Below are 21,775 nucleotides of genomic sequence, written 5' to 3'. Positions count from 1 at the left end.
CACATATAGACCTTCTTACCCAATGATCTGTGCTATCAGTTAATGGATCCACATCCAAGGGAATGTCAATGACCTCATTATTTGGCTGCTGAACTGCATGTTTAGGTTGCTGTAATACAATTTCAAGCTGCTGTAATTCATTTTCAGCATGCTGATTTTGGTGCTCAAGCTGATATTCAGTCTCCCCTTGCTGCCCATTTTCATCTGGCTCAATAATGATACGTTGATTGTCATAATCAGCATCAAAAGGAGCTGAATTTTCACTGGTTGATGGCTGCTCAAGTAATTGATCATGCTAAAATTTAACTTTCTTTTTGTCTGAGTCATTAGATGTAACATTTTTCAACAGCTTTGACTCATTGAAAATCACATCCCTGCTGCATAGCACCTTTTTTATGCTTGGAACCCAAACTCGATAGCCCATTTCACCTTCATCTCCCCATAACCCATGAAGATGTCTCTACGAGATTTCATGTCAAGTTTGATTTTGCTATCAACAGGTACATGTGCATAGCATTCGCAGCCAAAAACTCTTAAGTGGTCATATGAAGGAGGTTTGACAGACCAAACCTTTTTAGGGATGCCACTTTCAAGTGCACGATGTGGATATTGGTTGCAAATATGCATCGCAGTTTTAAGTGCCTCTCCCCAAAATGATTGCGAGAGATTAGTTGTGGACAACATGCACCGAATCTTATCACATAACGTGCGATTCATTCTCTCAGCCATACCATTAGAAGATGGATTGTAAGGAGCTGTAAGCTCTCGTTTAATCCCATTGTCATCACAAAATTTATTGAATTCTTTAGATACATACTCTCCCCCATTATCTGTTCTGATGCATTTTAACTTTAGGCATTTTGAGTATTAACCTGTGCATAAAACCTTTTAAAAACATCCAATGCCTCACTTTTCTGCTTAAGCAAGTAGACCCATAGCTTCCTAGAATGGTCATCAATAAAAGACACAAAATAATGGTAGCCACTATGAGTTTTTATTGGCATGGTGCAAACATCAGAATGGACTAAATCCAAGATACATGCCTTCCTAGAGGTTCCATGAGAGTAGGGACTCTTTACATGTTTACCAAAAATACAATCATCACAAAAGTCTAAGCTGTGAGCTTTTCACATTAACTCTTCCAAGTGAAGAGAGTGCTTGCAAACCCTTTTAGCTCATATGTCCAAGATGCTTCTGCCATAACTCCATGTGTGACTATATTTAGCAACTGCAACAAAATTTCCAAGAAGTGCCTAGCAGTAGAGATAATACAGAGTCCCATTTTTACCACCTCTAGTGACTAGCATACATCTTTTCTGTATTTTCCACATACCATCACCAAAAGTAGTGATGTATATCACATGCATGATTGTTGCCAAGGTAGACTTTTCCAAGATTACCTTCTGCATAAGTAGAAAAACACTCCAAAGATGGAGTTACATGAAAAGAAGCACCGCTGTCAACAATCCACGATTGTGACAAACCATCATGAGCTAACAAGGCATCAATCACTATCTCTTTAGGGATAGAGCTGCCATCCTTGTCATTCTTCTTGCCTTTTGCATTAGCCTGCTTCTTACGTTCTTGTTCCTCTTTAAAGTACCTGCAATCGGGCTTTTTATGACCTTTGCGATCACATTGATAACAAGTTACATCTTGCTATTTTTCCTTGCTTTTGCTGCGATTTTTGTTTTTATTTGTAGCATTATACCTTTTTTCAGGTCTTCCTCTTAAATTGTAGACTGATCCACTGTTTTTCCCACTTACCTTGCGTCTAATCTCTTCATTCAAAATAAAACCACACACACCATCAAATGTCAAGTTGGGGTTATTGCTCAATGACACAACCAATGCTTCCCCTGAATCACGCAAGGTCATGAGCAAGAAGATAGCCCTCAATTTAGGATCAAAAGCTGGCAAACCTATATCCTATAACTGACTCAAAATACCACTGAAAGCATTCAAATGCTCTCAAGCAAATTTGGACTCGTCAAGCTTCAAGTTGACCAACTTCCGCGTGAGATGTACCTGATTGACAAGAGTTGTATTCTCAAAAGTAGCCTTAAGTTTCTCCCAAACTACATAGGCAATATCAAGCCACTTTATATCAACCAAGATATCATCTGTGACGGCCATTTTAATATAAGTAATGGCCTTTTTATTCATTTTACCCCAATCCTCATCAGACAAAGCAACAGGCTTATGTTCTTCTAAAGCATCATCACAATCCTTTAGAAAGAGTATACCCTACATACAATCTTTCCAAAGATCCAAACCATTTCCCCGTCAAATTTACGAATCTCAAAGAGATTCTTTGTGTCAGATGTAGATGCACTCCCAGTCATCTTCAGCAATACACAACTGCAATAAAGGGCTAAATGCTTTCAGCCAATAGCAAGGTTTTTGAATTGTAACAGCAAGTACACACTCTTGTACTTCCAAAGTGTCCAAGAAGCAAATGTTTAGCTGCAAATTTTAGTCTCAAGTACTGATTACAGCATATGCATGAATCAAATCGGATACATTTACATTAAGGATAGCTCCCACTTCAGTAATACATCACCAGAATTCCCAAATGCAATGACCCAAATGCTGTATATACCATTGTTTCACTGCATAATGAGTATTCAGCAATACATGTACCAAGAGAAGCTGCCCTTTTTCAACATTTGAAGCATCCAAAACTCTAAAGACTCCCACTCAACAATGAATCTGCTGCAAATTTCAATGTCCAGTCTCAAAACGACTCAAAAATACATCACCAATGTGAAAAGCCCCAAAATTTCTGCAGTGAATCTGCTCCAATTGCATAATTACATCTTCCCAAGCATCAAGCGCGGGCTAATGTTGCAGAAATTTCACGATTTCTGCAAAAGCCCCAAATTTCAGGGTCCAACACTGCATAATTTCCAAGAAATTGGCAAAAATTTCACTTGGATTTGAGAATCCCCAAAACTTTCTGAGGCATGTGCACTCAATGTTTGCAATTTATGGTCCAGAGGTCACTGCAATATGTGTCACGCACCAAATTTGGAAAAAGCCCCAAATTTTAAGAGACAGATTTGCACAAATTTGCACTTTGTGCTTGCATGTGTGAACATCCGGTAGAGAGGGGAAAATAAGATGAAGTAAATTAAAGAGAAAAAAATGGATGTTGACCTTCTGTCTCTGCCCGTCGTTCGTGCGGCCGAACACCCTATCGCCTGTCACGCGACAGTTGCCTCCAGCCCCATCACGCAGCAGCGCCACCTCCAACCCCCTCGCGCAGTAGCGTCATGCAGCAGTCACCTGTCAGTCGTCAGCCTATCTGACGCCTGTTATGCCTGCACTTGACTTGTCGCCTGCACGTTACGCCCAACCAGTCAATTGACTTGATGCCTGCTCGTCTACTCCTCAATAACTTGCGTGAGCCATTGACTATGATACCAGTTTGCAGAGGCGAAGTGAAAGTAGATAGACAAAGAGAGCTGAGAGCAAACACAGTAATCAAGGAGTTCAATAACTCAGAGCTGAACAGTGTTTGACAGTGATAGAGTGAGAGTGAGTCATCAGATAGGTCTGTACCAGTGTGGTACACACAAAGAATAAAAGAATGTATTTATACTTAGGGAACAATACACTTACACCCGTTAGGGTGGGTTCATATGTGTGAAGTAATATATACATGGGAGAGTGTATAAAGGGCCTTTACACCTAACAAAAACTCTGAATTTTCTCTCTCTACAGCTTTCTCTCTCATCTCCTAGCAATTTCACAGCCTTGCTTTGAAGATCTCAGTATTTGGACCCTTGGAGGCTGAGAAATTGTAAATTTCTTGCTGTAAATCCTAATTTACAGCAAAAATTAGGATTTAGCAGCAGCCTCAGGATTTTTCAAGGCTCAAGGTGAATTTCAAATAAATTCAGGTGGAGGACTAACCAACCATTGAATTTGGGGCATTTCCGTCGTCTATGAAGTGGGTGAAGGCCAAATAAGTGCCCAAATCAAGGGGCAAATCAGATTGAAGACTTGCTGGTCATTTTGGACAACAAGAGGAGTTTGGATTGCGAATGGGATCGGGAGAATCCCATTGTAAATCAACTTTTTCTTCAATAAAGCTAAAGAATACTGAAAAGGGGGCCAATTTTGGGGCCAATCGGGTGTGTATCGTCCAAGATCAGTAGGTAAATTTGTATTTTCAGATTTTCATTTATTGTTAGCTGTTGTTATTCAGTTGTAAACAACGATTTACCACCCATCCACGGAAGGAAGGCTGGTTAAAGAGAGGTGTAAACATCACCATACTTTTTGCGATAGTACTCCTCAAAGTCCTTCTCTGTCATGTTAGTGAAATCTAGAATAGGAGTACAAGAAGTAGGCGAGGATGAAAGTGGAGTGTCGTCCTCCGCACCGAGTCCATAATGCCGTCTCAAGACCTCTAGTAATGAGAAGCCTAATAGGACATCATAGGAACTTGAGAAGAAGGTGTCTGGAACATTGTGATTCGGTTACGAGTCGTATTGTGTGCCTCGCACAAAAACTAGCTCTCCACAATATCCGTAGAATACTCTTTACAAGAGCACCGACTCTGATACCATGTGAAGAAAATTGCTAGGGTTTGCACCAAGGAAAACACAGAGTACGACCACGACACAAACACAAAGAGAGAAACACAGACATAGAGATCAAAATCCAAACCCTAAACGCAAAACTCAAAAACTCAAATCCTAAACGCAAAACTCAAAACTCAAACACAGAAACTCAAACACAAATAGAAGAAGGGAGAGAAAGAACACAACTCTGAAGTGAATGAATGTTGTAAATGAATGTAAGAGTGTACAATGTGCTCAAGGCCAGAGCAATGTCGGAGTGTGACATCCATCGAAGATGGATCCCAAGTCTGGAATCACCAATCAAAGTGTGAAGAGAGAGAAAACTGCAAAACGCCAACACTAGGGGCTGCTAGAGACAGAGGCAATAGCTGCAGAAGGGAGAGAGATGATGCCAGGCAGCTCCAAAAGGATGCAAACGCAAGCTATAGGATGCCCCCTGATGGTGGAAATACTGGTGATGGCAGCTGGAGGCCAAATGCAGTCTGGGAGATGGCGCCAGAGAGTGGGCGACAACTGGAAGAAGGCACCAAGGTACTGCAAGGCTGGAGGGAGAGGTGGCAGCAATCGCGAAGGCTGGACAACCACATGAAGGTAGACTAATGGCTACAATCTGCACTGGAGAGTGTGAAACCTACACAAACGGAATGCGACTGAATGGGGGCAGCCTGTCTATTTATAGATGTAGAAGGGTGTCCCAAAATTTAGGGTTTTTGGGAGGCCACAAAAACTCTCTCGGATCGCTCCCTGTTTTGGGGTTTTTCATTAATTAAGTGTGTTTTGGGGCTGTTTAAGAATGCTAATCAGCTGAAAAGCGTGTTTTAGCTCAACAAGGGTGGCATGCCTTGGGATGATTATGGATTGAGCTATGATTTCAAATCCCTTTTTGGTACCAACTTTGGGTTTAAGAAGGGGGTGTTGAGCTTAAAAATGCATTATAAACTCATTAGCTCTTTAATATATCTCCAAAACATACTTATTTCTAAACTTTTCATTAAATTACCAAACTTTCCTAGAGAGTATATGTCCCATAAGCCAAACCCTAATTTGGGAGAATCCACTCATCTATAAATAGAAGGCAGCATATCCACTCAGCCCATGTCATGTTTTTAGGTCTTCCTAATGTTGATGCCCATTTCTCCACTGCTGTCTACACCCCTCCTTCGTGGATATCTTAGTTCATGGTGGTGGCCAGCCATCGACTGATCCTACTTCAGCCATCTAATAGTGTGTTTGTTGCAGGCGGCAGCTTTCCAGCCTGATTTCACCGCTAGATAGCCATCACATCAATCTTCTAGCACCCGACTGCTGGGTTTACTGCTCCTAGACCTTCTACAAGCTGCATTTGCAGGTTTCCAGCAGCCGCCATCTCTCCAAGTGCAGCCAAACTGCTGCATTTGCAGTTTACAACTATTGCTTTCATCTTCTTCGTACTTCTCAATGTCCTGCCCACTGTCTCAAGCTGCGCCAGTTGTTTTCAGCTTGATTCAAATTCTCTAGATCTGTGTTTGTGGCTGCTAATCACATCCGGAGGTTGGCAATTGCGTTTCGAGATGCGTTCAAAGTACGACACACTCTCCAGCACACGGATCCTTGAGCAATGTTAGCTATAGAGGTTGGAAGTCAGTGACAAGAAGCATGTCGATGTGGACTAGACACATTGACTATTACTCAAGTGAATTAGGTTCCAAGTTTAATTAGCTTGGACTCATAAACACAAAATTGAGTAGACATGACAAGACTAAAAGTACAAAGTACAATAGCATTCATCATTTAACTCAAAGTCAAGTACATGCTTTTATAGTTGTAGGATAGTTTCCCTTTTCTCACTATGCCTATGGGATTCAAACAGCTTCTCCTAGATTGTTGCATGTCCCTCGCCCTACTACTCCATAAAAGAGGCTATCTTAAGAGTGTGATTGCATAAATCTCAACATTCAAGGATATGGGAGTTCAAGATTTTGTATCCACACTCTACCTAGTGTGTTTATTGCATTCAGCATTGCATCTATTCATTCTTCATTTATCTTATGTGTTAATTGTCTTTGAGTTACCCTAATCCTTTGAGTTCTATTATCGATGTGTACTTTGTTGTATGCTTGTGTTTGTATTTTGTGTTTGAGTATTTCATTGCACCAATATCTATCGGGGTCATGCAGGTCCTTAGACTTAGCAACCGTCTTGGATGAGTGATCCCTATTGGGTGGGCCCTCTCTTTCACAATAATTCCCTTTCATACCCCCTCCCCCCCTTTTCTACTTTTAGCACACTAATTCTCATATCTCAATTTACCTTTCCTTTTCACACCATGATGCATACAACGTCCCCTCCATACAAGAATGGTGCCATCAAGAACCACCAACACCTAGAGGGTGGGATAATTAAACCTTTGAATTCAACACACATGGGCTATATCTTTTGGCACTTCCTTTTCTTCTCTTGTCATTGATCCATCCCGTCTCAAGCACCATATGTTATTTTCATTCCTTCCCTTCTCAATCCTGGAACAAAATGAACGAAGATAAGTGAAATGTCCACCTAGGATTCAACCTACACATGAGACATGACACAAGCTACATCTATGAACATACAAGGATTGGACATCAGACTCATTTCCCAGTCATAGAACCAAACAGGCTCACCCCAAGCTTGGGAGCTAGTAATACTCAAGGTCACAACACCATTTCAAGAGTTGGCATCCCATACCACTAGCCCACACCATCCCTATGTACGAACGTGTCAACCTACAAGCAAGAGTCTAAGAGTGGTGATTACACAATCATATGTACAATAGGGCCTTAAGTCCTATAAATTGGACTCAACTACCCTAACCCCAAAGTACCCTTATTGCAACTACACTATGTCACTATATGACCATTGTGACCAATGCTACTAGCACCCATTTGGATGTCCATAGAAATAACACTTCCCCCTTATGAATGCTTGTTGTCCTCAATAATATCTTGAAGAACAAAGTGGGGAATGACTCTTCAATGTACCGACTCCCAAGTAGCCTCCATCTCAAGGTGGTTTTTCCACTTGACCAAATACTTAAACAATTCAATAGGATTCTATAGTCCTATGGTCAAGAACCAATTCAAGTTTGAGTGAAACATATCAAGCATTGTCCTCAAGCCGTGGGACTTTCTCAATCAGAACTATCAGTTCACCTTGCCCCGATCACTCTTTTATACGACTCACATGGAGCATAGGATGAACTCGAATCTCCAGAGGTAAGTCAAGCTTGCAAGATACACTACTTATTGACTTGGTAATTTGGAAAGGCCACAATACCTCAAAGATAACTTATAGCACTTACAAGTAGTCATTGAATCAGAGTTCTTTGGAACTTTAAAGGCAAACCCATATGCCCTCCAAGAACTTTTGAGAAGTACGATGTTGTTTAGCATAAATCGTAGCACGGTCCTGTGCCATTTTAATACTTTCCCTTGCAATCATTAGTACCTCCTATATATCATGCAAAAAGTCCACCACGGACTGCATTTTGATTCCCTTGAGCTCGATGGCAATAGGTGGTTTCTGCTCATAATCATGCACAAGTAACTATAGCCAATAGTCAAATGCTAGCACTATTATAATCAAACTCAACCTAAGGAAGGTAATGCTCCCAATTAAATTGTCTACATGAGATATATATGGGACATATCCTCCGTAGTCTAGTCTCTCATTTGTCTTCTTAATCTGTCCACCAATCCCAAGATGCTTCGAGAATGACATGGACAATCAAGTTTCCAATTTTTGACTAAGCATTCACCAAAAATGGCCAGTGAACTTAAGGTCTTGATTATTGACTATTTTGTCGAGCAAACCATTAAGTCTAGAAAGATGCTCAACAAAGAGATCAACCAACTGATGGTTTTTCACAGCCACCTTTATGGGGAGCTTTATTAAGCTGGCATGGTGAGTACTCACGTATATAAGACTCAACCAAAGTCTTCATGTACGGCCAATAAATAACGAGTCATGAAGGCCAAAGTTCGGACCATGCTTGGCGCGTCATAACACTCGTATAAAATTTTATTGTCAATATCCTCATTGTCATGCACACATACTTTGCTTGTTTAAACAGTAATCCATTACAAATGGAATACTTTTTTGCCATCTTTCTCTTAGTAGCCATCTTCAAGAGTCTAGACTACAAAAGCTTCTTGGGTTACTAGGTCCATCTTGGACTGATTGTCAAATCCTACCAAAGCAAGGATCACTTTGGCATTGCCCTCCATACTTGACAAGTTACCATGGAGAGCACTAGTAGCTTCCTAACAAATGGCCCATGAGGGATGTGCGAGCTCACGGTACTTCCAATGGAGCAGCTGCTTGCCAAATATGATATTGACATGATGAGCCTCCCCCACTTCCAATATGGCCCCATCTCGCCATATCACATGGATAGAGAGAAACATGATTATCAAGTAAAACCTACGTCAAAGACATACATATAGGACCTGGTGGCACCCATGACCCCTCTTCCCACAAAGATGCAGTACTATAGAGACCTTTCTATGAGCTTCACAAAGGATGGATTCATCGTCAAGCCCTTGTACATGGATGGTTACATGCCACATGCCATGCACGCTGGCATAGGCCAGCTTAGAGTTTCATTGCACCAGCTAGAGATACAGACAAGTAGAGCCTCATGAGTCCCCAACGAGGAGAGGATAAGCAATCTATGCCATGAGGAGGTAAGGACAGAGGAGCATTTCTTATGCAAATGTAGTGTGCCCAAAAATGACAGAGATATTACACATTGTTCCAAGGGCAATGGACCATATAGTCAATGAATAGCATACCGAATCATAGATATTTGAGCTGCTATGTATTGAAGATCTAGAGAGTCAAAACATCCCTACTACTGGCAGGTGCATGGGACAAAGTACAACAAACAGCCCTGACAAAGTTTTATTAGGGAGCAGCACTAGTTCAGGGGCATACAGACACATGGACAGTGAGATCAAGAGGGGTATTCCTACAAAGGGCACAAGAGATCAGAGTCACACGACAACCCAACGCCTTTAGCCAGAGGTGGTATCCATGCTTTCTAGGATGATCAGATGTAAGGCTTAAGTACCACATGAGATCATCAGAGCTCAGCTAGCAGCCACACCAATTGTAATAGAGGCCCTCACTGAATTAGTCACAAAAGTACACAGCCTATGGGATCTACCCAAACATAGATATGCACAGTTGGCTCTTGAGTCCTCTCGATAGCTTGCCAAGGAGGGTGACACTTCCTGCTGGTGTACAAAGATGTCAGCTGGTTTGAGTTACATGGTTTTAGCATGGACAAGTTACCCCCTTTCCAGTACTCCCTTGATGCACCATCGCTTGCCTTAAGCCACTCAAGGATAGACAAGTTTATCAAGATGGATCTCACCCGGCAATAAATCAAGAGGACATGGTTGGTACTAGTACAGGAGCGAGCTATAAAGATGGCTTCCTACAGAGAGCATCTTCTCAATACTACAAATGATGGATTTATTCTCTGCCCAAGATACATGGACGCCCATCTCTTACATGGGATTAAATGTGTTGTTGGTCAGCTGCATTCACACCAATAAGAAATTGAGACTAGCAAATCTAGATCCATACCACTAGAAGAGCACATATGCCAAATATGTCAGCTAGAGGCAAAGACAGAGGAGCACTATGTTTGTCAATGCCCAACATACTACAAGATCCAAGGCCATTTCCACTATCTATTTATGGATGGATATGGGTCACTATCTAGAGTCATGGATTTCACTAACCAACAATGCCTTGGTCTCTCTTCAGGATTCACTCCCCGAGATTACAACAACTCCATGACACGGAGGTCCTACCCAATGGCAGCTTCCAAATTTCTTTGCAAAAGAGACCCACAAGGTTTCAGCACAACCACTGTCTCAATCATCCACAAATGCACAGGTAATATTGATTGATCGAGCTATCCAGTTTAGCCGATCCAAATGTCCCAAACCCCGACATGGGTATTAACGATACTTCCATAGGCAAATACATGAGATTATTGCCCGAGCTAGAGCCAAGCCCTCTACATATACCTCTCTCTCTCTCTCTTTTTATTTTTTCGTAAAACCTCTCTCTCTCTCTCTCTCTCTCTCTCTCTCTCTCTCATTATCCAGCAAACAGTAATATTAACTGCATTAAACATAACATTAAAAATAATCTTCATATTATTAGCATTAATTAATTAACATCAGCATTGAATGTCAATGTGACAATCAACATTAAATGTAAAAGAGACATTACTTATCACATGAAGCTTAAATGTCACAGTCATGACAGAAATAATAATGCCTATACAAGCTACAAGCATTTGACTATTAATTATGGCCTGCCAGTGTCCTAGTAGAGTGGCAGCTCCCTCGCAGTACAACCAAAAACTCTTGTGCACGTGTCACAGTCCCGGAGTGGCAGCTCCCTAGACTCCAATCATCAGTACAACCAAAAACTCTTGAGCACAAGCATCTCCTCAACACAAATCCCAATCACCAATACCTAACAAAAAACATACCTTATCATACCCACCACCTACAATACGTGCCCCCATGTCCACCCCTCTCCCTAGCAATGTCCCATACCGCCCAAAATGAGATAAAAGTGTACCTCATAGGCATGAACCATCATGGTTCCATGAGCCAAAGTGGTTTTGAGCACATCATCACATCTCATGCTAGACATTAGGTTGATGCTCTAATACCAATGAAACATCCACCTAGGATCCAACTTGCACATGAGACACGACACAAGCTATATCCACAAACATATAGAGATCAAACATAAGACTCGCCTCCCAACCATAGAGCCAAAAGGGCTTACCACTAAGCTTGGGAGCTAGCAGCACTCTGGTTCATAACCACGTCCCAAGAGCTGGCGTCTAATACCACTAGCCCACACCACCCCAATGAATGGATGCGTCGGCCTGCAGGCCAAGATTCCAAGAGTGGTGATCATACAATCATATGCACAATAGGGCCTTGAGTCCTACCCCATAAATAGGACTCAGCTGCTCTAAACTTGAAGTGCTTTTATTGCAATTGCACTAAGTCACTTGATGACCACTATAGCCAATGCTACTAGCATCATTCCGGATATCCAAGGATATAACAATAAGCGTCAACTCTTGGTTGACAAAAGAGACTGGTTACTGCATGATGGAGGCATTCCAATTAATGCATTCACCTTGAACCAAATCTTTTGAGCATGCTTCACACGTGACAATACAAGGCTGTTCAATTTTTTCATAAGCAAAAAAGGGAAAATAATAACATGGATGCACAATGGCAAGAGTAAAACTCCACCAAAGTGCTTTGGCACACTGTGCCTTTACATGTATCTATTTGGGCTACCACCAAGTATCACTATGAGGTCCAACGTGATCCTATTTATTTTACACAACAACAATAAAACTTTGGGGCAAGCGGCCAGTAGACAGCATGACTTTTCTCTTGTCATGTTTGCTTGCTTGATGCAGCAAAGATAAATCCCCTAGCAGCTGCAAGTCGATCCATCAAGGATTCTCCAAAGTAAGTGCTTGAAGCACAAGATCTCTGTGCCCATAACACTTTGTTTTTATGCACCAATGGAAGCCCAAGGGGGGAAAGAGTCTCCGATAGTAGGTACTAAATATCAAGTGGCATAGGTCAAACGTAGACCTCCTTGCACCAAATACGAGTTGAAACAAGGAGATCTTCTATAGAGGCGTGGGAGAATAGTATACAATTTCCCTTTCCATGAGGGATTGGGTCCCTTTTGCCAACTTATAGCATACCCTAGCCAAAGATGATTGGAACTCTACCTTCAAGAACTTTTCAGCAACCCAGTCTCAAGCAGTGCCAATTGGTGCATACAACAGCAAACAATGGACACACTTACAAAATTCTTCAGGGCTTTACCAATCATCACCAAAGGCTCTCTGGCTCCACCTAGCAAAGGACCATCTAAGAGACCATCAACAAAACTATAGAGTTCCACAGAGTTAGGTGACCCCTCTTATCTCTCATATCACCACTAGACGTTCCCTAGAGGATTCACCTCAGAAAATTTTATCCTACAAGAGCCAAGTTTAGCTCCTCTATGACCTTATGATGGATCTCGCAGGATGGCAAGAGAGCTGGGAGCTCTTGCACTACATTGATGGCATTATCTTGTTGTTTACTTTGTACTATTTATCCATGACTAGTTATATACAATGGATTAGTTGTAGTCATAATCTGATAGGCCACATGGCCTCTAGTAGATGTTAATATAAATTTCTTTCTTCTAACATTAAATAAGGGCTAAGAACAACTGGACTTCTTTAATCTGGCACAACCAAAGTGACTTAAACACTTTTGACTTACCACTCTTACAAAATTGACTACAGAAGTTTGACCAATGGAATTTATGGAACAGTATTGTTAACATTTTGCTAGAGCTGTGAGATTAACCAAATTGAAGACCCACATCTTTTCTAGCTAATCAGCATACAGCCCTCATGGTTTGCTGGCCCTGTTCTGGTTGCCTTAAGTCACTTCCGACTGCACGAAAATTCTACTAGGGAAAACTAGTCCTGGACAATTTAGTTTTGTTGGTGACCTGCTGGAACTCACCATATTGTGCAGAGCCTTTTGCATGAAGTTCTAGGACTTAACATTATACTGAAACGCCTTATATTAGGCTGCATCTGAAGGCTTGCAATGTCTCACTAAAAATGCCAAAGCCATCTACCAACTAAGCTGCCTATGCCCACTGCTTTGGTGCTCTGTTACAAACAACCCAATCAGCTTCAAATCTACAGACTACGAACATTGTAGCTGAGGCTAAATAACCTTCAGTGGAAACTTTGCAAAATATTCAGCCTATCAGTATCCAGCATCTTAGCTAACACTGCTTTAACACACATTATAACACCTAATTTTAGTTCTCATTATACCTCATCCACTTGTTGCAATGTTTTATATGCATTAGATGCCGTATCAGCATATTCACGTGATCTATGATACAGCATATAAGCCTCTGTAAACTTCCCAGATCCACTGTACGATTGTGCAAGGAAGTAACACCTACACAGAATTACATCAATGTCAATACATTTAATGCTATCTATTCATGACCAGAAAATAGCTTCATATGATTGTGATGACTATTTAAAAACGTGGTCACTTTGACTCATTTACACAGAGTGATTCTATATCTAATTTGGTGTGGACCTCTGCGCTTGAAGAGAAACATGTTTGACTTCTAGCTCCTTAGCAAGGGAGGCCTCTTCACTGCTTTGTAACCTCCCTGATGTCACAAGATCGGATAAATCTACTAAATTCTGCATGACAATTTTATGCACTGATCAATTGTTCTTAAGCAGCAGTAAAGTCTGGTGATATTTGTAACAAGTATGAATAGAGCTTCAGGTTTCTCAAGAGTACTTGAATAAGTATATCAAACAAGCAAACAACTTCCAGTGGCTTGGGTGATTTGTTATCCTTGTCTTCTTTTGTATTACGCTGCGGTTTGTGCCTGCTTAGTTTATTTCTTGTAACAGCTACTAGCAACTGGTTGCGGTCCATGGTTCTTTGGAGCAAAATACAGCTTACTGCTTTGTCAAGGCCACTCAATTCATCTTTCACATCCTCAGCATTTCCTGCAGTTACCTGTATATTGCAATCAAACCTTTAAAAACAATATCTTCAAACTGAACTGGAACATATAATGTACATGCAAAAATGTCAGCATGTATCTACCTTCTTGAAAGAAAAAAGGTCATATTAATATCTACTGGAGACTAAATGACATATGAGACCAAACACACTTGTTTTTGTGCAACCACTATTCATTAACTCATTACGGAAACATATATAAGAAGAATAAACTTCATAGCATAGTTTTTCCATACATGGATCTAATGTCCAATGCAAACATGTATGAAAGTATGATCCGAACCCTGGACCTGAATCATACATTACCCTAATTTTGTAACATATTTCAACAAATATAAGAAAACAAATTAAGCTTGAAATTTGAGTACTTAACTCTGGGCTCCAAAAAGTGGAGAGGCCTGCTACAAATCCTGAGAAAAGAGGGCAGCCTGCTGAGGAGGGACTCTGGGGCCTTAAATGATGACATCCTCGCCAGAAACCTTGTGTTTGATGTTGCCCAGCGAGACCAACACCACACAGTGCATTAAATGCAGAAATTTGGTGTATTTACAGCAATCGATAAAGTCTCCTCTAGGGGGAGGCTGCTCCAGTTCCTCTCATTTGGTGAGGATACCATGTGGATTGTGCAACAGAAGATCACGAATACAAAGAGAGAAGGGAAGAGAGAGACAAAGAAAGAAGGAACAAATCTACATTGATCAGGAAATTCAAAAAGCCCCTGCACACTGCTAGTTTGCATGAGTGAGGGCACTAGATTGTGATAGACAGAGATGAAAATGGCGAGTTGAGATGAGGAGAATGGAGGCGCTGGGTATGAATGGTGCAGACCGGAATGAAGGCAGCAACAAATAGAGCACAGCCACCAAACTGGCCGACCTGCCCCAAAATTGGGCTAAAATGCTGATCTGGCAGACCTGCAGTAAGCGGCCCTAAATCTGCTCTCTGACCTGACTACAATGCTGCCACCCAGGCTGTAAAACTGTCGTCAAGGATGAAATTCAGCTGATTGGAGTGCCAAGCGGCACAACATTCAATGCGCCTGCAAATGTGGCGGAAACTGTCCATGAACAGCTGGTAAAACACCTCCAAATCTGGCTGGGAATGAACCAGTGTGAATAGGCTCTAACTTGCGCATGATGCAGGTGATGCTTAGTATGGGTAGTCTCAAGCAAGTAAACACTAAAACATAAGTTTTCAGAATATATGCTTTAATTTAGTTTGTTGTTTTCAACTTCATGCTTTAATTTAGTTTGTTGTTTTCAATGTCATACCTTCAAGTTGACGAGCAACATTCTTGTGAGTGTCACATGTGCATCAAGAGGTTGATGAGGAGAAGTTGATCTTTGTGGAGCTCTATAGAGAGCTAATAGCAGCTCACACTCATGACACTCGCAATCGGTGTGTTCATGGTAAAGGAACTCGGGTAGGTGGCCTCAGGGGCTTGGTCATTCAGCACTCTTTGATATCAACAAGGAGTGGTCCAAGTGGTTTGTAGACATGTGAGGTGGGGCTCTAGTAGCTCCAATCCCATACCTCATGATGACATCCCCTTGCCTAGAGAGCCATCATTTGATGATGATGGCAACCTCATCAGTGAGGATGAGCATGAGAGTGTCTCACCATCCACCTCCGAGGAGTCATCTTCAAACTCTCTTGGTGAACACTTTAATGCAGATGGTGCTGATGATGATGATGATAGTGAAACTTCACTCTAGGCCATTCTCTCCATCCAACCTCCACTTCTCTTTTTTGTATCCACTCCCATCTATGTCAATTGTGGCACATGTTGTGCATGTGGCCACCAATGTATGCCATAAAGATTTTGGCTTGTAACCTCATGTATATTCATCTTTACACTCTGATAATGGCATTGCTATTTTGACTTTAGACATGTATTTGATCATTTGTAGTTTTTTCAACATTTTTATTTTTATTTTTTTGGTACTAATATCATATCATACCTTATAAAATCTTAAGGTGCCATTTAGTACCATGTTTATCATACTATACCATAGTGTACCTTTCGTACTTGACAACTATGAATAGGCTGGAGTGGACAGGTGCAAAAGTACACTTCCTCCACCTAATGTGCCCATAATGAATAAGACTAACATACATGAACGGATGATGGACAAAAACCAGTGACAGAGCTCCCAATGTCCTTGTCTGAGTCAAACAACGGCTCACAAACAAAAGATGTACAGCACAAGACAACGTAAAGCATGTATGCTAACAGAAGGACATCAGGTAACTTGATATGGTGGGCATCCTAACAGCATGTCTGATGGAGCCATGCCCTCTTCAAAGTCAACTAACACTAGCCCTAAGTCCATGTTAGGATGGGCAACACTTGGAGATCCAAGAAACAACTGTTGAATTTTAGTGTGTCTGCTTTGGAGCAGCCACATAGCAGTAGGAAACTGTAGGAAATTTCAAATGAGTAGAAATTGCATAACACAAGGAAAGACTGATGTCCCTCAATGTGAGAGCACAGCACTTTGCTGCTTTGAACTGCACCTACACCATGCCGATTGCAGTGGGATGGTCAACAATCCATCAGGAATTCTGCCATGATGAGGGCAGGTCTGAAAAGTGATGCAACCACAGCCTCCTGCTGTCATGAAAAGTTACCGGGATCATGGAAGCACTGAACATTGCTGCACCAGCAAATAATATCAGCTGTGAGGCCTTCTATCACAAGAAACACAGGCCCAGACTGCAATGCTCCCATGAACAGCTAGTGAATACCTTCCACAAGCTTCAATGGCGAGGATGAACTCTGGGCTTTGACACAATAATGGTAACAGAGGCAAAGGGAGTGAATAGCATGAAAGAGAATGAGGCCATGAGGATGGCAAAATGATGAATGACCCAAGCTAAGAACACCCAGGTGCTAAAAATACCAAATGATTGAATGAAGTATGTATAGTGTGCTGCCTATAAATAGACATGAATTGGGAAATTGGATCTGGGAGGACAAAAATTTGGCAGACCTACAATGGCATAGTTGTCTCCGTGCATAGTACAATACAATCTGTGTGGTATGGTATGGTACGTGTTAGTACGATTTTGTACAAAACAATAGGGTACTTTTGGCCCCACACCCCCAACCTCCTTATTTTCAAGCATTAACCTTCAGCACACACACACTCTCTCTCTCCCTCCCCCAAAAAAAAGCCTCTCTGATACGATGGGCAGAAATGAAAACAAACTCAGTTAGCCTCGCTCAGTCAGAATGTCTCACGAATCGAACTTGAAGACAGAGGCACAAGACTTGTTTCTCCTCCCAACCTTGCCTAGATAGTTGCTGGCAACTCCCATCGTGATCCGATTGCCAGCCGTCAACTCTTGGTGAGTCCTACTATTCTTAGACTCTCTTTCATTCTAGGCTCCCCTAAAACCCGTTCGGGTGCCCAAGGCCCCCGGACGGTCGTCCCTCGCGCCTGTTTCCCGTAATTTACTTTATTAATGTAACATTTCCTTCCCCTTAAGAATCGGTTTCGTCCTCGAAAACGATACTTGGAAGGTCTAACTGTAAATTGGGAAACCTTTTCCTTAGGGTACTTACTCGCTCCCATGTTGAGCTTTCTTCTGAACGATCTTTCCATTTAACCAAACATTCTTGATAAATGGTATTCCTTGTTCGTCTGTTACAAACATTTAATATTCTTTCTGGTTCATGTGGATTATATTGGTCATCTAATAGCTCCTCAATGTTATCATTTAAGATTAGATTATCCAAATCACCCAGCTTCTTCCTTAGCTTACTTACATGAAAAACTGGATGTATTTTACTACCAGCAGGTAGTTGGAGCTTATAAGCCTGTTCTCCCACCTTTTTAAGTATTGTGAAAGGACCACAATACCTGGGTGAAAGCTTTGGACATTGTCCCGTTTTCATGGTTTTAGTTTGTTTAGGCACTTTAAGATAGACCAATTCTCCTTCTTCAAAGGAGATGTCTCTTCGGTGAGGATCTGCATAAGCTCTAGCTTGATTTTGAGCTTTCTTAATATTTTCTTGAGCAAATTTTAACATACTATTCATATCCTCCAAAAAGTCCTTGGCTGCCTGAACCTTTTCCTTATGCAGTCCTACTGCATGAGGAGCTCTCGGCTGAAACCCATACATTAACATAAATGGACTATATCCAATGGAAGAGTGCTTGGCACTATTATATGCAAACTCTACTATCAGTAGATACTCTTCCCAATTAGTTTGCCTTTTACTTACATATGCCCTGAGCATATCTTCAAGGATTTGGTTAACCCTTTCAGTTTGCCCATCTATTTGCGGGTGGTCCGCCGTACTCATGCTAAGTTTAGTATCCAACTTCCTAAATACCGCACGCCAAAATTGACTATCAAATTTTCTATCCCGATTAGAAACTATATTTGCCGGAAGGCCATATAATCGGTATATGTTCTCTACGAACAATCTAGCCAATTCAGGTGTTTTAACATCAGTTGAAGTTGGAATAAACCTAGCCATTTTGATTAACCTATCCACAATCACCCACACAGAGTCGTGCCCTCTCTGTATTCTGGGTAATGCAACAATAAAGTCCATGGAGATACTCTCCCATTTTCCTGAAGGAATCTCTAATGGATGGAGAAGTCCTCCCATTTTCAGTCTTTCAGCTTTATTAACCTGGCATTTATTACATTTGACCACATAGTCAAGGACGTCCTTATTCATTCCAGGCCAATAGAACTGCCTTTTAATAAGACTATAAGTCTTATTAACTCCTGGATGTCCCGCGCCAGGGGTATTATGACACTCAAAGAGTATCTGGCGCCTTATTTCTTTATCTTTCGGGACACATACCCTACCCTTGTAGAGTAAATAATCATTATCAATGGTAAAATTCTTCCACTTGAATCCCATTTGAGTAACCCCCAATGCTCCATTTCCTTGTTGAACATCCTCAGATATTCCTTCCTCAGTGGAGGCCCTTCCATTTGAATCCCCATTTTTTATTGCTTCCCATATGTTAGAATAAGCCGGATCAGCTTGGCATTTCCCTTGTAAGGATTCAAGCAAATCGGAAGTGAACTAAGTAAAACTCAATTCATATATGATGAGCATTCTACTGAGTGCATCAGCCACTATATTATACTTTCCTTTTCTATATCTTATCCATAGAAACATGAAACGGGGAACGGGAACGGGGAACGGGGACGGGAACGCGGACGGGAACGCCAAACCTAGGGAACGGGGATGTGGGAACGGGAACGGCATTTAAAAAATCAAAATTTATGATCTCCCTTTCAGAAATGATATTGCCATCTACATCTATAACAAGCAAGACAGCAATATCTGGAGCAAGCTCCATAAGCTTGGCGATAGCTTCTGAAGTTTTCCCCTTGGCTAAAACTTCCAAGTATTTCCCCAGAAGTATAAAGGATATCAGCATGGCATTTGTCTCAAAAAAATCTGCTCCCACAAAGTTTGTAGAGGTTGCAAAACGCAAGACAATATATACAGAGTAAAAGTAAGCTGCATTTGTGCCTAGGGCCACTAACACATCCATATTGGCTGCAGCTTGGCAGAGGGCTTTATAAGAACCCACATAAAATTGTCTTCCAAAAACTACTTGTACAACAGTAGATAAGAGCCAGCGTAACACTTGGCCAATCGTTAGCATGTTGACAATTTTGGTATCCAGACATTCTTTGATTCCAAGAACGTACATCAACACCATTGAGAGAAGAAATACAGGGATGGTAAAGATGCAACTCCAAAGGAAAGAAACCTTGTAATGTGCAATCTCTCCACTCCTATCAGGCCCACCAATTCCCGGAGGATTGCAAACACTTGCTTTAAAATTATAAAGGGGAAATCCCGTGGATTCAATGACCTCTATAAAACACCGAGGTCCTGTCTGATCAAGATCATATGACACCATCACTGTCTCAACATGTAATTCCATTTCTACAGATTTTACCCCTGGCAGGGCTTCCAAGGAAGTCTTAATCAAGTTTATGCCTTCAATGGAATGGGCACCCTCGACCTTCAAAGTCAACTTATCATTCTCTTCACCTACACTTACGAGAACAGCCTCGAAGCCTGTATCTTCAATAGCCTTCATGAGCTGCTTGTAACTAACCAAGTTAGGATTGTAATCAAGTTGAGCTTCCTCTGTTGCTAAGGCAACAACAGCTCTTTTCACACCAGGTAACAAACTTAGACTAGATTCAATAGAAGTTGAGCATGATGTGCAAGTCATGCCCTTGATGCACAGTCTGCATGTTCTTATGCTTTCCTCATTGAGCCTGACCTTGCATCATACGAACAACATATTGATGCCCACTCTTTTGTTGGGGAAGTTTCAATTTTTTGACAAGTGCATAATTTATAAAATTATGGGTAGCAGAGTCATCAATCATGACTCTAACCCTCTTTCCAGCTATCAATCTATGTACTCTAACTAAATCATATGGCCCAAAGGTAGGCTGCCACATAGAAGTTGACATACAACACCTATGTTGTACATCCTTGTGCAAAACCTCTAAGGATTTATACTTTTCATGCCCCTTTAATTCTAGAGTCTGCACAACATGGATTTGTTTTTCTTTTCCCTTGCCCTTGTCCTTATCCTTTCCTTTATCTTCCCCCTTTTTCCTTTGAGGGCAATTCCAGACAGCATCGTTAGGGGATAGGCAATTAAAACACAGCTTTTCTTTTTTGGCCTTATCAAAGTCATCTGGACTTAACTTTGGCCTTACATATTGTTTCTTTTCAAAAGGTCGTTTCTTGCCCTTAAAAAATGGCATTTTTCTTTTAAATTTGCCTACAAATTTTGAGGTTTCCAATTCCCTAGTCTTGGGCTCCATATCAGTGAGACTAGTGAGTGTACCTGGACGCATACTATCTTCATTGATTAATGCAAATCTAGTTGCCTCTTCAAGCATCTTAGGTGAACTCCTTTTCACTTCCTTTTTACAGGCCTTATCTAGTCCCCTAATGAATCCTCTTGTCTTTTGAAATTCATCTATTCCTTCCAATTTGAGGATTATCTTACGATATTCCTTCAGATATGTCAACAGGGGTCTTCCCTTTTGTCTGACATAATCCCAATCTTCCCAATTTCTTTCCATTTCATTTTCAGGAAGGAATTCTTTCAAAAAGACTGATTCAAATTGAGCCCAAGTTTCAGGTATTTTATTTGCCTCCTTTAAAGTTTGCCACCATTTATACGCCTTTGGCCCCAAAGTTAAACTGGCCTCCAACGCTTGGAGATGTGGTGGAGTATTTTTAAGTTTGTGCAAATCTTCCCATTTTTGGAGAAAATTAAAGATAGTGTCTTTATTTCTATCTTTTTCCTCCCCGTGAAACTGGGGGGGTTTCATATCTTTTAAAACTGGATTATCCCTCAACTTGTGGTGGGGTTCCTTAGGATCTTGCATAGTCACATCCAAATCTTTCCATGAAGATGGGATATCCGAGGTTTCTATCATATTTTTATCCCTTTCTAATAATAAAGTTAATTGAGATTTTATTTCGGTGAGTGTTTGAGTTAAAAATTCCATTTG

General features: G+C 41.2%; 1 protein-coding gene across 4 annotated transcripts in view; it reads right to left on the bottom strand.

Annotated features, from left to right (window-relative positions):
- Window positions 1-21,775, bottom strand: part of LOC148012047 (signal recognition particle-related / SRP-like protein) — a 144,184-nt gene that overhangs the window by 23,250 nt on the left and 99,159 nt on the right. For all 4 annotated transcript variants that reach the window (XM_087669455.1, XM_087669456.1, XM_087669458.1 and 1 more), the window contains 3 exons: window positions 14,012-14,236; window positions 13,799-13,908; window positions 13,522-13,651 (listed from right to left, as the gene is read on the bottom strand). In XM_087669455.1, coding sequence (XP_087525581.1) covers window positions 13,522-13,651; window positions 13,799-13,908; window positions 14,012-14,236 — 465 coding nt within the window. The remainder of the gene's footprint in view (window positions 1-13,521; window positions 13,652-13,798; window positions 13,909-14,011; window positions 14,237-21,775) is intronic.

This window comes from Lygodium microphyllum, chromosome 27 (genome assembly GCF_053477565.2).
Source record: "Lygodium microphyllum isolate KBCC chromosome 27, Lygodium_microphyllum_v1.1.10, whole genome shotgun sequence".
Taxonomy (NCBI): domain Eukaryota; kingdom Viridiplantae; phylum Streptophyta; class Polypodiopsida; order Schizaeales; family Lygodiaceae; genus Lygodium; species Lygodium microphyllum.
Note: the sequence above shows the minus strand (reverse complement) of the source record. Positions and strands in the feature narration are given on the sequence as shown.